At 44.1% G+C, this 15583-nt stretch overlaps 1 protein-coding gene across 1 annotated transcript in view; it reads right to left on the bottom strand.

The window, feature by feature from the left end:
* LOC126473799 (adenylate cyclase type 2) overlaps positions 1 to 15583 on the bottom strand; it is a 324328-nt gene that overhangs the window by 277998 nt on the left and 30747 nt on the right. Inside the window, exon 2 of the mRNA XM_050101077.1 lies at positions 10599 to 10793. Within this exon, the coding sequence (XP_049957034.1) occupies positions 10599 to 10733 (135 nt within the window). The 5' untranslated portion in view covers positions 10734 to 10793. The remainder of the gene's footprint in view (positions 1 to 10598; positions 10794 to 15583) is intronic.

Here is a 15583-nt window from a genome sequence, read left to right as displayed (position 1 = left end):
GATGGGTGTTTGTGCAAAAGGAAAAGTTCTGGACGGCCGAGAACGAGTGATGAAAATGTAGCACGCATCCAGCAAGCATTTGTTCGCAGCCCAGGAAAATCGACTCGCAGAGCTAGCAGAGAGCTGCAAATTCCACAATCAACTGTATGGAGAGTCCTACGAAAAAGGTTAGTTATGAAACCTTATCGTCTGAAATTGGTTCAAGCACTGTCTGCAGCTGATAAGATTAAAAGAATCGATTTCTGTGATTTTATCCTTGCTCAAATGGAAACAGATGAATCTTTCGTTTCAAAGATTGTGTTTAGTGATGAAGCAACTTTCCACACTAACGGGAAAGTCAACCGTCACAATGTCTGTGTATGGGGCACTGAGAATCCGCGGGAAACAACTCAGTATGAACGTGACTCGCCTAAGGTGAACGTTTTCTGTGCCATTTCAGCCAATAAAGTTCTTGGTCCCTTTTTCTTCGAAGGTGCTACTGTAACTGGACTACAGTATCTGGAGATGTTAGAGAATTGGCTATTCCCTCAGCTCGACCAAGAAGCACAACAATTCATATTTCAGCAGGATGGAGCGCCACCACACTGGCACTTATCTGTCCGTAACTACCTGAACGTCAACTACCCGAGGCGATGGATCGGCCGCCAGGCAGCCCGTGACAGAGCACTTAATCACTGGCCTCCAAGAAGCCCTGATCTTACCCCTGCTATTTTTTCTTATGGGGGTATGTTAAGGATATGGTGTTTCCACCACCTCTCCCAGCCACCATATTGATTTGAAACGAGAAATAACAGCAGCTATCCAAACTGTTACGCCTGATATGCTACAGAGAGTGTGGAACGAGTTGGAGTATCGGGTTGATATTGCTCGAGTGTCTGGAGGGGGCCATATTGAACATCTCTGAACTTGTTTTTGTGTGAAAAAAAACCTTTTTAAATACTCTTTGTAATGATGTATAACAGAAGGTTATGTTATGTTTCTTTCATTAAATACACATTTTTAAAGTTATGGTATTCTTTTTGAATCACCCTGTATAGTGCCATTCAATGCCGAGCTGATAATAATGTCAATACAAAAATTGAAAATAAAATTCTAATTTTGACACTATTCTGTGACTGTTTACCACAAAATAATTACACTGCCTCAAAAAGAAATTGAAGCACGCAGAAGGGGAAGAGGAAACGAAATGAAACTTCACACTTGAGACGCTACACGACGTTATTTCAGTGATTACGAAATCGAGTCATATTTACAGCGGACTTAGAAGTATGAGCCCACTTATCAGCATGTCGTTGCTCCAGACAGGCCTGGGTGTATGCACTGATTCGGTTTGGAAGGTGTCACAAAGCCATTGTGTCATCTCGTGAGGCAAGCTGGCCATAAATGTTGTAACTGGTCCGTCATATAGTGGATAGTAGCGCTGCGATGGAGATGATGTACGAGCTGAACCCCCACGTGCTATATCGGGGATGCTATATCGGGGACAGAGATAGGAACCTTGCTGGCCTTGGCAGTACCTCAACGTCACACAGACAGTTCATAGAGAGCCATGCCATGTGTGAACGAGGACCGTGCTGGTCAAAAATGATGCCACGGTACTTTAGCACGAGAGGTAACACATGAGTGCGCAGGACGTCTGTCTGCCATCCGAGTTCCTTCAATCGGTACAAGGAGTGACTGGGAATCGAACCCCCACGACTTCAAGGTTCAAATGGTTCAAATGGCTCTTAGCACTATGGGACTCAACTGCTGAGGTCATTAGTCCCCTAGAACTTAGAACTAGTTAAACCTAACTAACCTAAGGACATCACAAACATCCATGCCCGATGCAGGATTCGAACCTGCGACCGTAGCGGTCTTGCGGTGCCAGACTGCAGAGCCTTTAACCGCACGGCCACTTCGGCCGGCGACTTCAAGGTCAACAGTGTCGTACTCTTCAACACATCGGATGAATGGCACCTATCTACAAGCAACAGCCATTGTCATATGGAGAAGTGAAGAACCGCGATCATCGCTAACCGTAATGCGACGCTATTCATCGGCAGTCCAGGGTTCCCAGTCACCGCACACCCTAACACAGCCGTTTGTGCTGTGGCGTTACTGACAGCCTATGCACGGAACAATATTCCCTTGTCTGGCTGCTGCTAATCTCTGACCATTGGGGCAGGATGGCAAAGAATGTTGTAAGGAGTCAATAACTTATTCTCAGATTCCAGGAGCAGGCGTAAAGTCGTTACAATTTTCTGGGTGCAGAATACGGCGATCCTCGCTCTTGGTTGTCAGACGTGGTCGGTGGAAAACCGGAAGACTTTATGCCTGCCCTCACGTTCCCATGCATTCAAACACTGGGCCACTGTCACATCTGAATACCTCATAAATCTGGATACTCCACGATCCGACCAGCTGGCCAAACGGAGGTCCACAATTAGGCCCCCACCAAGCTCTGTCACGTGCTGATAACTGCAGTATGCGGTACCTCCGAGTCCTTCGTAGTGACCACTCAGCGTATGACAATGTTCACGCCCCTAATATACCCTAACAGGCCTGTTAACACTCTGCCGTCCGGTGACACCACATTGGTGTTGTGCGTGAAATAGCGGTCAACGACCGGCGACACCACAGATTAGATTAGATTAGATTAATACTAGTTCCATGGATCATGAATACGATATTTCGTAATGATGTGGAACGAGTCGAATTTTCCAATACATGACATAATTAGGATAATTTAACAACATACTTAAGTTAATATAAAAACTTTATTTTTTTGTGTTTTTTTGTTTTTCTTTATTTTTTATTTTATTTATTTTTTTTCTTTTTTTTCTTTTTTTTCTTAATTTATATCTAAAAATTCCTCTATGGAGTAGAAGGAGTTGTCATTCAGAAATTCTTTTAATTTCTTCTTAAATACTTGTTGGTTATCTGTCAGACTTTTGATACTATTTGGTAAGTGACCAAAGACTTTAGTGCCAGTATAATTCACCCCTTTCTGTGCCAAAGTTAGATTTAATCTTGAATAGTGAAGATCGTCCTTTCTCCTAGTATTGTAGTTATGCACACTGCTATTACTTTTGAATTGGGTTTGGTTGTTAATAACAAATTTCATAAGAGAGTATATATACTGAGAAGCTACTGTGAATATCCCTAGATCCTTAAATAAATGTCTGCAGGAAGATCTTGGGTGGACTCCAGCTATTATTCTGATTACACGCTTTTGTGCAATAAATACTTTATTCCTCAGTGATGAATTACCCCAAAATATGATGCCATATGCAAGCAATGAGTGAAAATAGGCGTAGTAAGCTAATTTACTAAGATGTTTATCACCAAAATTTGCAATGACCCTTATTACATAAGTAGCTGAACTCAAACGTTTCAGCAGATCATCAATGTGTTTCTTCCAATTTAATCTCTCATCAATGGACAGACCTAAAAATTTGGAATATTCTACCTTAGCTATATGCTTCTGATTAAGGTCTATATTTATTAATGGCGTCATACCATTCACTGTACGGAACTGTATGTACTGTGTCTTATCAAAATTCAGTGAGAGTCCGTTTACAAGGAACCACTTAGTAATTTTCTGAAAGACAGTATTGACAATTTCATCAGTTAATTCTTGTTTCTCAGGTGTGATTACTATACTTGTATCATCAGCGAAGAGAACTAACTTTGCCTCTTCATGAATATAGAATGGCAAGTCATTAATATATAATAAGAACAACAAAGGCCCCAAGACTGACCCTTGTGGAACCCCATTCTTGATAGTTCCCCAGTTTGAGGAATGTGCTGATCTTTGCATGTTACGAGAACTACTTATTTCAACTTTCTGCACTCTTCCAGTTAGGTACGAATTAAACCATTTGTGCACTGTCCCACTCACGCCACAATACTTGAGCTTGTCTAGCAGAATTTCATGATTTACACAATCAAAAGCCTTTGAGAGATCACAAAAAATCCCAATGGGTGGTGTTCGGTTATTCAGATCATTCAAAATTTGACTGGTGAAAGCATATATGGCATTTTCTGTTGAAAAACCTTTCTGGAAACCAAACTGACATTTTGTTAGTACTTCATTTCTACAGATATGTGAAGCTACTCTTGAATACATTACTTTCTCAAAAATTTTGGATAAAGCTGTTAGAAGGGAGATTGGACGGTAATTGTTGACATCAGATCTATCCCCCTTTTTATGCAAAGGTATAACAATAGCATATTTCAGTCTATCAGGGAAAATGCCCTGTTCCAGAGAGCTATTACACAGGTGGCTGAGAATCTTACTTATCTGTTGAGAACTAGCTTTTAGTATTTTGCTGGAAATGCCATCAATTCCATGTGAGTTTTTGCTTTTAAGCAAGTTTATTATTTTCCTAATTTCAGAGGGAGAAGTGGGTGAGATTTCAATTGTATCAAATTGCATAGCTATGGCCTCTTCCATTAACAGCCTATCATCTTCTAACGAACATCTGCATCCTACTATATCCACAACATTTAGAAAATGATTGTTAAAAATATTTTCAACTTCTGACTTTTTGTTCGTAAAGTTTTCATTCAATTTGATGGTAATACTGTCTTCCTCTGCTCTTGGTTGACCTGTTTCTCTTTTAATAATATTCCAAATTGTTTTAATTTTATTATCAGAGTTGCTGATTTCAGACATGATACACATACTCCTGGATTTTTTAATAACTTTTCTTAATATAACACAGTAGTTTTTATAATTTTTGATAGTTTCTGGGTCACTACTCTTTCTTGCTGTCAGATACATTTCCCTTTTCCGGTTACAAGATATTTTTATACCCTTAGTAAGCCATGGTTTGTTACAAGGTTTCTTACGAGTATATTTAACTATTTTCTTGGGGAAGCAGTTTTCAAATGCATTTACAAATATGTCATGAAATAAATTATATTTTAAATTGGCATCAGGTTCACGGTACACCTCATCCCAGTCTAACTGCTGTAGGCTTTCCCTGAAATTTGCAATTGTTAAATTGTTGACTGAACGTACTACTTTGGAGGACTGTTTAGTATTGCTGAATGGAGCTATGTCATATATTGTAACTAGCTGTGCACCATGATCAGAAAGACCATTCTCAACAGGCTGAGCATTTATCTGGTTAAACTTATCTTGGTCTATAAAGAAGTTATCTATCAGTGAGCTGCTATCCTTTACCACCCGAGTAGGAAAATCAATAACGGGTGTCAAATTGAAAGAACCGAGTAATACTTCAAGGTCATTTTTCCTATTACCCTCTTTCAGAGAATCTACATTGAAGTCCCCACAAATAATAATTTGCTTCCCCCTGTCTGACAGATAGCACAACAAGGAGTCCAAATTTTTCAGAAATAGATGAAAATTTCCTGATGGGGACCTATATACAGTTACAATTATAAATGTGCCTTTATTTTATTTAAGCTCACAGGCACATGCTTCTATATGTTTCTCTACACAAAACTTTTTTGTTTCTATACTTTTTGCACAATGATAACTTTTGACATATATGGCAACTCCTCCTTTCTCCATATTTTCTCTCATTACATGTGCAGAGAGCTTATAACCACTTACATTTACCTTGTCCATATCAGTAACAATGTGATGCTCAGACAGGCATAGTATATCTATTTCATTCTCAGCTTCTAAATCTTCTAAACAAACCAGAAGCTCATCTACTTTATTCTTTAAACTCCCAATATTTTGATGAAATATACTTACATTATTTTTAATTATACTTTTATGAGAACCTTTCCTTATTCTAACATTTGCAGTACTCTCCTGTCTGAGTTTCTCATTGTGCTTAGGCCTAGTTCCTATACCAGTGGTCACATGGTGTTCAGAGAGGCAGATTATGTCAATTGGGTTGGGTGACTTTAATTCATCAATGCAATTACCTAGGACTGAGATACAACTTGGTGGAGATAAAATTTCTGGTGATTGGTGAAAATTTATAATTGATAGCTGTGATTGGTGATCCAATGTGCTAGAATTGTGCTGTTTAATTTCTTTCCTAAACTGAAGATTTGTTTCGATCCTGACCTCTCGTAGAACTTGACATCTTTCTGTCTTACCTATCCTAAAAAAGATGCTGCTCCAACACCTGTAACCACTGGTATTTTACCATTCATGGCAGTGCCTCCCCCCCTTAAATTTCCTGCTATTACCCCAGCCAGTTCCCCCTTCCCTTTCCTGATGAGATGTAGGCCGTGCCTGGTATAGTCTCACCTACTGAGACAATCAACAGGAACCACACCAATACGAGCCCCCGCACCCGACCCAAGTAGCCGTTCCAACTCCAAATTAACTCTCCCAACAGAAGAGTTCAAATGAGGCCGGTCATGGCGTCTCAGGACAGATACAAATTCAACATTGGTGTGTCTCGATGCCGATGCAATCTTTACCAGGTCACACTCTATACTGTACCCAGGATCTCTGTCGATGCTGTTCCCTGGCCCTCCCATAATAACCACGGTGTCTTCCCTGGTAAATCCTTTACAGAGTGAACCTAAATCCTCTGTCACCTGATCCAGACTAGCACTTGGTTTGAAAAAATTTGTGACCTGGTATTCTGGTCCTAATTCCTCCTGCAGAAGTTGGCCTACACCTATGGCATGAGAACTGCCTAACAACAAAACTTTCTTCCTTTTCGATGACTTTCCTACATTCTTTTTCAATTTCCTATTGAAAGTTTGTTGTGTCCTGTCTACACCTACCTCTGCTTGAGGCTCATCAGTTTCTAACTGAAGCAACAGGTCAAACTTATTTTTGACATTCACCACAAAACTGTCAGACTTAGTTCTAGGCCTGTTCCTTCTGCTACCTGTTGCCACTTCCCACCTCTCTTTGCCCTTCTCCCTCCTTAACCTGTCCAAATCTTCCCTAGCCTGATCTAGCTCAGCCTGAAGGGCAGCAATTTTCCCCTCCTGTTCCACTATCTTCCTATCTCTGCTGCAAATCCTACATAACCACTGATGAGCCTGATCCACTTTCCCGACACCCACGCCACTGCAGTCCCCCCAGTGAAAAAAACTACTGCATCCATCACACCAAACCCCGGAACTAACAATTCTACGGCAAGTCAGGCACTTCTCACTCATGGCAAAAATAATACTTTAGCTAGAATAAATCAATTAAATTACCGAAAATCAAAAAAGACGTTACAAGAATTAAGCCTATTCACAAATGTATATAAGCAAGTTTCTGATTTAAAATTCCGCTGTTTTTCTGAGATCTGTATTAAAACAACGAAGGTATACGCTGTTTATTATATATTTCACTCGATGGAATGAAAAAAGGACAATTAAACGAGATACTTTAACTTTGATTCTCCAAAAACGTTACGAGAATTAGGCCTATAAACAAATATATATAGGCAAGTTTCTGATATAAAGTTACGCTGTTTTTCTGAAATCTGTATTAAAACAATGAAGTTATACGCTATTTACGGTAGTTTACTTATCTGTTACCGAGAAACTAGTTAAATTACCTTGAAACAAGAAACAAACACGTTTACAAAATTTAAGCCTAAGCGCGACTTCGCGAAGTTACGATCTTTTCGTGTTTTCTGAAAAAATACGCAAAGAAAAGTCAAACCTTTAACGGCAAGACTAAACGATACACTAATGCACGTATTTAATTTGTTGTCAGCGTTAAACTAAATTATATTCCTGTCTAAATCACTTAATTTTCTGGAAATGGTTTCTGGCGTCACTTACTCGGCGGCCATCTTGAGTCCAGTGGTGTCGTGTGCATAGTGTCGCTCAGTGGCCGGCTACAGCACTTTAGTATCTTTTACATTCTGTTGGTGTTTTGTTTAGGTGACAGTAAGTTACACACATCCACAAGTTCTTTGTTTTTATAAGTACCTGTGCCCTTTCATCATGGTAGACGAAAGAGCCGATAAGATTGTTTACGATGAATGCGCGGAGCAAAACTTGGAGGTTGCCACTACATCACGTACGTCTCATCATTATTCGGTTGACAGACTTTCCGGTCACATAAAGTAACACCAACTAACAGGCCTACGTCTTTCCGAAACGAATAAACGAAAACTAAGAAACTGCCATGTATGTTCTAAAAACAAAGAAAAAGAACAACAAACTTAATGTGCAAGTCTTATGGAGTTGCGTTACATCTTGGAGACTATTTTGCTGAATATCATACGAAAGAGAAATTATAAGCCCCAGAGACAATGCAAATAAACAGATATGTGAAACAAACAAATTTTGTATTTATATACGTATATATATCTTCGAGATTTCATAAAAGTAGGGGAACGGGGTTGATAACTTATGAGACCTAACGATGAGATTAGTAAAACGTAACAATTTCCGATAATCTCAAGAACGGCCGGCGACAAGCCAAGTAATCCGAATTAGCGCTGCCGGCGCCGAGCAAATAAATTTGTACGAGGCGTGCGGACGGCAAAGTGTTAACAACACTACAGACGGACAGCGCTAATGCATTCTGGTGGCTGGTCTAATGGACACAGAGAATTTACATTTCTTGTCATTCACACACATGCCAACTTGTCAATGGTGTATGCATCTATGAAGTTACATTGATATCCGACCATATCTTATGGATGCTTCACTTTTTGTATCAGGCAGTATATTACTGCCGAGTTTCGCACATACACTCACAGACATCCACTTTGAGAAAGCCCTTATCCGCAAAGCCAATAATACTATTGATATGGGCGTATACAAAGGGTGTAATGGATATACACTCATGCTCCTAAATTAAGGATAATTGCAGAATGTGGTGCCACACAGCGTGGCACTACAGAAAACTAGCGCTAATAGCATAGGCTCACAGGGAACACACACAAAACAGATCTGGTAGTCCATGGTATTGGTGATAAGTTGAGAAAAACGTATCGAACCACATGTGCTACAAAACGCCACTGTTTCCTGCGCATGTACCACGACATCAGTATGGGATATGATCACCATGCACACGTACACAGGCCGCACAACGGGTTAGCATACTCTGGATCAGGTGGTCGAGCAGCTGCTAGAGTATAGCCTTCCATTCTTACACCAGTGCCTGTCGGAGCTCCTGAAGTGTCATAGGGGTTTGAAGATGTGCAGCGATACGTCGACCGAGAGCATCCCAGACGTGCTCCATGGGGTTTAGGTCTGGAGAACAGGCAGGCCACTCCATTCGGCTGATATCTCCTGTTTCGAGGTACTGCTCCACGATGCCAGCTCGGTGGGGCCGTGCGTTATCATCCATCAGGAGGAAAGTCGGACCCATTGCAACCCTAAAAAGGCGGACATACTGGTGCAAAACGACGTCGCGATTAACCTGACCTGTTACAGTTCCTCTGTCAAAGACATGCAGGGGTGTACGTACATCAATCATAATACAACCCCACACCATCAAACCACGACCTCCACACAGGTCCTTTTCAGGGACGTTAAGGAGTTGGTTTCTGGTTCCTGGTTCACGCCAGATGAAAACCCGGCGAGAATCACGGTTCAGACTGTACCTGGACTCGTCCATGAACATAACCTGGGACCACTGTTCCAATTACCATGTACTGTGTTCTTGACACCAGACTTTACAGGTTCTCCTGTGACCAGAGGTCTGTGGAATGCGGCTTGCAGGTCTCCAGGCGAATAAACCGTGTCTGTTCAGTCGTCTGTAGACTGTGTGTCTGGAGACAACTGTTCGAGTGACTGCGGTAAGATCCAGAGCCAAGCAACCTGCAGCACTCCTTGGCCGACTGCAGGTGATGGTGAAATATTGGTCGTCTTGTGGTGTTGTACACTGTGGACGTCCCGTACTGTAGCGCCTGGTCACGTTTCCTATCTGCTATAATCGTTGCCATAATCGTGAGATCACACTTAGTGGCACACGGAGGGCCCGTGCTACGACCTGCTGTTTGACCAGCCTCCAGTCGCGATAGTATTCTACCCCTCATAACGTCATCAATATGTGTTCTTTCAGCCACGTCTGAAAACGTCTGCACACTTACTCGCTGCACCGTACCCTGACATGCACCAACACACCTCTGCGTACGAGGCCTACTTCCAGCGCCACCGTGCGACGGCCGCAGGTCAAATGCACCGCATGGTCATACCCCGAGGTGATTTAAACCCGCAAACCGCCCACTAGTGCGTTGTTCACCGCATATGAGCATTATACTTAATTTATGAGCATGAGTGCAAGTGTAGATACTTTCGTATGAGGTACCTTAATATGTACATACATTATTGCGTTGGTTGCATTTCTCTGCGTCTAACAGTCTTCTTGCAAACACGTCACGTAACTTACTACTTGATGTTCTGAGCACGGTCGTAACTGCACCATTAAGTGGACCACCCCTATCAATTTTGACTAAGCTTTCTGTGTCCAGACATCCACGTTTCAACACCTGACACACTGCCGAGGGGCAAATACAGCAATGGCTTGCATTTGCTACATGTGCTTGCAGGTACTAACCAACCTAATCGCTATCATTATTATTCATCTGCAAAAGACGTAAATACTGATGAAATGCCGTTCAGTACACCGTCCTCCGACATCTGCACTTGGACCACATTACACCCGGCCTTCAGCTGTAAGTGGAGTGTGGCGAGCGCAGCAGTGCACCGACCTCTGCGGCGATGTAGGCGGGGATGACGCTGAGCAGCAGCTGCTCCTGCTGCTCCTTCTCGCACTCCAGCTTGATGCGGGACTCGATGCAGGTGCGCGTGCCCTCGAACGTGTGCTGGTGCGCCGCCTCCGTCATGTGTCGGTAGTAGAGGCCGGTGCCGCCCGCGCACGCCAGCAGCAGCGCCTCCGCCAACAGCTGCAACACCACAACATGTAAGTACGCTGTTTAGGTCTTTGTGTTGGTAACGCCACGTAGCGCTCTGTATGAAAATCGCTGGCTGTGCTGTGTGCAGTCTGTGGCTGGTTTGCATTGTTGTTGGCTATTGTAGTGATGGGCAGTTGGCTGTTAACAGCGCGTAGCGTTGCGCAGTTGGAGGTGAACCGCCAGCAGTGGTGGATGTGGGGTGAGATATGTCGGAGTTTTGAGAGCGGATGATCTGGACGTGTGTCCATCAGAGAGAGTAATTTTGTAAGACTGGATGTCATGAACTGATATATATATACACTCCTGGAAATTGAAATAAGAACACCGTGAATTCATTGTCCCAGGAAGGGGAAACTTTATTGACACATTCCTGGGGTCAGATACATCACATGATCACACTGACAGAACCACAGGCACATAGACACAGGCAACAGAGCATGCACAATGTCGGCACTAGTACAGTGTATATCCACCTTTCACAGCAATGCAGGCTGCTATTCTCCCATGGAGACGATCGTAGAGATCCTGGATGTAGTCCTGTGGAACGGCTTGCCATGCCATTTCCACCTGGCGCCTCAGGTGGACCAGCGTTCGTGCTGGACGTGCAGACCGCGTGAGACGACGCTTCATCCAGTCCCAAACATGCTCAATGGGGGACAGATCCGGAGATCTTGCTGGCCAGGGTAGTTGACTTACACCTTCTAGAGCACGTTGGGTGGCACGGGATACATGCGGACGTGCATTGTCCTGTTGGAACAGCAAGTTCCCTTGCCGGTCTAGGAATGGTAGAACGATGGGTTCGATGACGGTTTGGATGTACCGTGCACTATTCAGTCTCCCCTCGACGATCACCAGTGGTGTACGGCCAGTGTAGGAGATCGCTCCCCACACCATGATGCCGGGTGTTGGCCCTGTGTGCCTCGGTCGTATGCAGTCCTGATTGTGGCGCTCACCTGTACGGCGCCAAACACGCATACGACCATCATTGGCATCAAGGCAGAAGCGACTCTCATCGCTGAAGACGACACGTCTCCATTCGTCCCTCCATTCACGCCTGTCGCGACACCACTGGAGGCGGGCTGCACGATGTTGGGGCGTGAGCGGAAGACGGCCTAACGGTGTGCGGGACCGTAGCCCAGCTTCATGGAGACGGTTGCCAATGGTCCTCGCCGATACCCCAGGAGCAACAGTGTCCCTAATTTGCTGGGAAGTGGCGGTGCGGTCCCCTACGGCACTGCGTAGGATCCTACGGTCTTGGCGTGCATCCGTGCGTCGCTGCGGTCCGGTCCCAGGTCGACGGGCACGTACACCTTCCGCCGACCACTGGCGACAACATCGATGTACTGTGGAGACCTCACGCCCCACGTGTTGAGCAATTCGGCTGTACGTCCACCCGGCCTCCCGCATGCCCACTATACGCCCTCGCTCAAAGTCCGTCAACTGCACATTCGGTTCACGTCCACGCTGTCGCGGCATGCTACCAGTGTTAAAGACTGCGATGGAGCTCCGTATGCCACGGCAAACTGGCTGACACTGACGGCGGCGGTGCACAAATGCTGCGCAGCTAGCGCCATTCGACGGCCAACACCGCGGTTCCTGGTGTGTCCGCTGTGCCGTGCGTGTGATCATTGCTTGTACAGCCCTCTCGCAGTGTCCGGAGCAAGTATGGTGGGTCTGACACACCGGTGTCAATGTGTTCTTTTTTCCATTTCCAGGAGTGTATATATATATGACTTTTGAACACTATTAAGGTAAATACATTGTTTGTTCTCTATCAAATTCTCTCATTTGCTAATTATGCCTATCAGTAGTTAGTGCCTTCAGTAGTTAGAATCTTTTATTTAGCTGGCGGCATTGGCGCTCGCTGTATTGCAATAGTTCGAGTAATGAAGGTTATTGTTAGTCAGGGCCATTATTTTGTAGGGATTATTAAAAGTCAGATTGCGTTGCGCTAAAAATATTGTGTGTCAGTTTAGTGATGATCAGAATAAGTAAAGGGAGAAATGTCTGAGTACGTTCGGTTTTGCTCAGCTGTTTGAAAATCAAATAACGTAAAGGGTTTACCAGCACAATCATTCATAAATTTTGCTAAGGGGATGTTTCAAACACACCACACGCCGTGCCCTCATTCCAGTCACACGTCAACGCACAAAAGTGTGCGTCAGCTGCAAGACTTTACGACGGGGCGTCCGCAGTGTAAGCTTCGAGTGTATGTTTGCAACGCCCATCGCAAGCGGGTTGTGGGACGTTATCTTCTCGGAACAGCTGAGTGCATAGCCAACCATGAAACACTCTTTGGGACTGCAGGCTTCCTCGGCGAATTTCATTGATGAAATCTTTCTGGATATACAGTCGTGTCGTTGTCTCGTTTTGTTGAAACGTTTCGAATAGCTCCTTGCCCGTCATTGGACTCTTGGCGTAGGAATCTGCGGTTAAACGGCTATAAATGAAAGAACTGGATATGGACCCGACAGTCTGCCTGAAGATGAATAGTGAGACAGTCGTCAAAACAGTGCGCCAACGCGACGCCACGACTGAGTCGATAATCCGAGAACATTTCATAAACGAAAACGTTATGTTTTCGACTCGATCACAGGACAAATAATTCACAAAGCAGCCATGTTAATATTCTAGGTGTTAGAGGGCGATCAAATTGAATTTTCGGAGAAAAACCAGTTCGTTAGCAGTTGTAAATACATATAAACACGTAATCCATTGCTGAACACTGAATTCTACTTTCTGCTTTTGCTTACTGATATATGTAGCATTTTGTGCTTTTTATATTGAAGGCTATTAGAGACTCTCTCTCTCTCTCTCTCTCTCTCTCTCTCTCTCTCTCTCTATATATATATATATATATATATATATATATATATATATATATATATATATATATATATATATATATAGGGTGAGACGGCCGTTGACCCTTTCCGTGAAGATGCGCAACCAGTCCCGAATTCTACGAGAATCAACAATCACTGCGAGTAGTGACGATAATGCGCAGGGACACTAAGTCAGTAACATGTGGTCAAGTTGGGATTTTGGATCGGTCAGGGACAGTGAACGGTTATCCGAGGCCGTCAAGACGACAGTTCGCAAGAAACGGAAAAATCCGGGCACAAATTTTCGACTTTCCCCACCGGTTAACTTCAATGTCGTTGTTCTTTTGAATAAAAATACGGAATCTTCATTGCAGTGACTTACTGATACGAATTAATTCGTACAAAACATAAAACAGAGACTTATAACAGTTATTGGCATTCTGTTCTGTCTGATATTCCCGTGCACATACGTTTGTCTTATTGATACACAGTGAATTTACGCTACCACAACCAAACTTTAATCTTCCAAACTAACCTAGACTTCAGGCTATGCTACAAATCTGACTACAGCCACAACTTAAATGCTGCTCAAATGGTTGAAATGGCTCTGAACACTATGGGACTTAACTTCGGAGGTCATCAGTCCCCTAGAACTTAGAACTACTTAAACCTGACTAACCTAAGAACATCAGACACACCCGCGCGCGAGGCAGGATTCGAACCTGCGACCGTGGCGGTCTCGCGGTTCCAGACTGTAGCGCCTAGATCCGCTCGGCCACTCCGGCCGGCTTAAATGCTGCTTTTAAGAGGAAATTATTAATGGCATTTCAACATACCAAGCAACAGAGCTGTATATATCCAGGAAAAAAAAACTCTCGTATGCAGAAAAAGTAGAAAATAAAGGTCGAGATGTCCGCTGCATGACAATAGTTCTTTTGTATCTGCCAGGATTATCCAAATTCCGTATCTGATAAGAAATCAAATGGTTCAAATGGCTTTGAGCACTATGGGACTTAACATCTGAGGTCTTCAGTGCCCTAGAACTTAGAACTACTTAAACCTAACTAACCTAAAGACATCACACACATCCATGCCCGAGGCAGGATTCGAACCTACGACCGTAGCGGTCGCGCGGTTCCAGAGTGAAGCGCCTAGAATCGCTCGGCCACTCCGGCCGGCCAGTCATATCAATCCGTCACCGAACCGGTGTTTTAGACGAATTCATTATTATGTATTTCGATGTAAACAGCGTTACACTGCGAAACATTTTGTTAACAGGAACGCCTAAATGAGGCAAAAGCAGAATTGGGCCGTCCACAATACGCAAGTAATTCGTATATCAGGGGCGCAAAGACGTATCAGTTTAACAGCTGCTCATTGGCTGCCAAACGGCATCCTCACATTCGTTGGCCCCCACTTGGCACGAAGGCACATGGCCAATACCTGCCCTACACAGCGGCCGAGCGAGGGGGCGCAGTGGTTAGCACGCTGGACTTCCATTCGAGAGAACGACGATACAAATCCGTTCCTCACCAACTTAAATTAGGGTTTGCCTGAGATCCCTAAATCCCTCCAGGCAAATGCTCGAATGGTTCTTTTTCCTGCTCGGTTGGCCGTGCGGTCTGACGTACGGCTTTCCGGGCGGGAAGGAGCGCCTGCACGAATCCGACCGATGGACTTGGTGTCGAGGTCCGGTGAACCGGCCAGTCTGTGGATGGTTTTTAGGAGGTTTTCCATCTGCCTCGGCGAATGCGAGCTGGTTCCCTTTATTCCGCCTCAGTTACACTATGTCGGCGATTGCTGCGCAAACAAGTTTTCCACGTACGCGCACACCACCATTACTCTACCACGCAAACGTAGGGGTTACACTCGTTTGGCGTGAGACGTTCCCTGGGGGGGTCCACCGGGGGCCGAACCGCACAATAACCCTGGGATTGGTGTGGGGCGGCGGAGGGG

This window comes from Schistocerca serialis, chromosome 4, assembly GCF_023864345.2.
Source record: "Schistocerca serialis cubense isolate TAMUIC-IGC-003099 chromosome 4, iqSchSeri2.2, whole genome shotgun sequence".
NCBI classification, from domain to species: Eukaryota; Metazoa; Arthropoda; class Insecta; order Orthoptera; family Acrididae; genus Schistocerca; species Schistocerca serialis.
The sequence above is the reverse complement of the archived record's forward strand: the minus strand, read 5'-3'. Positions and strand labels throughout refer to the sequence as shown.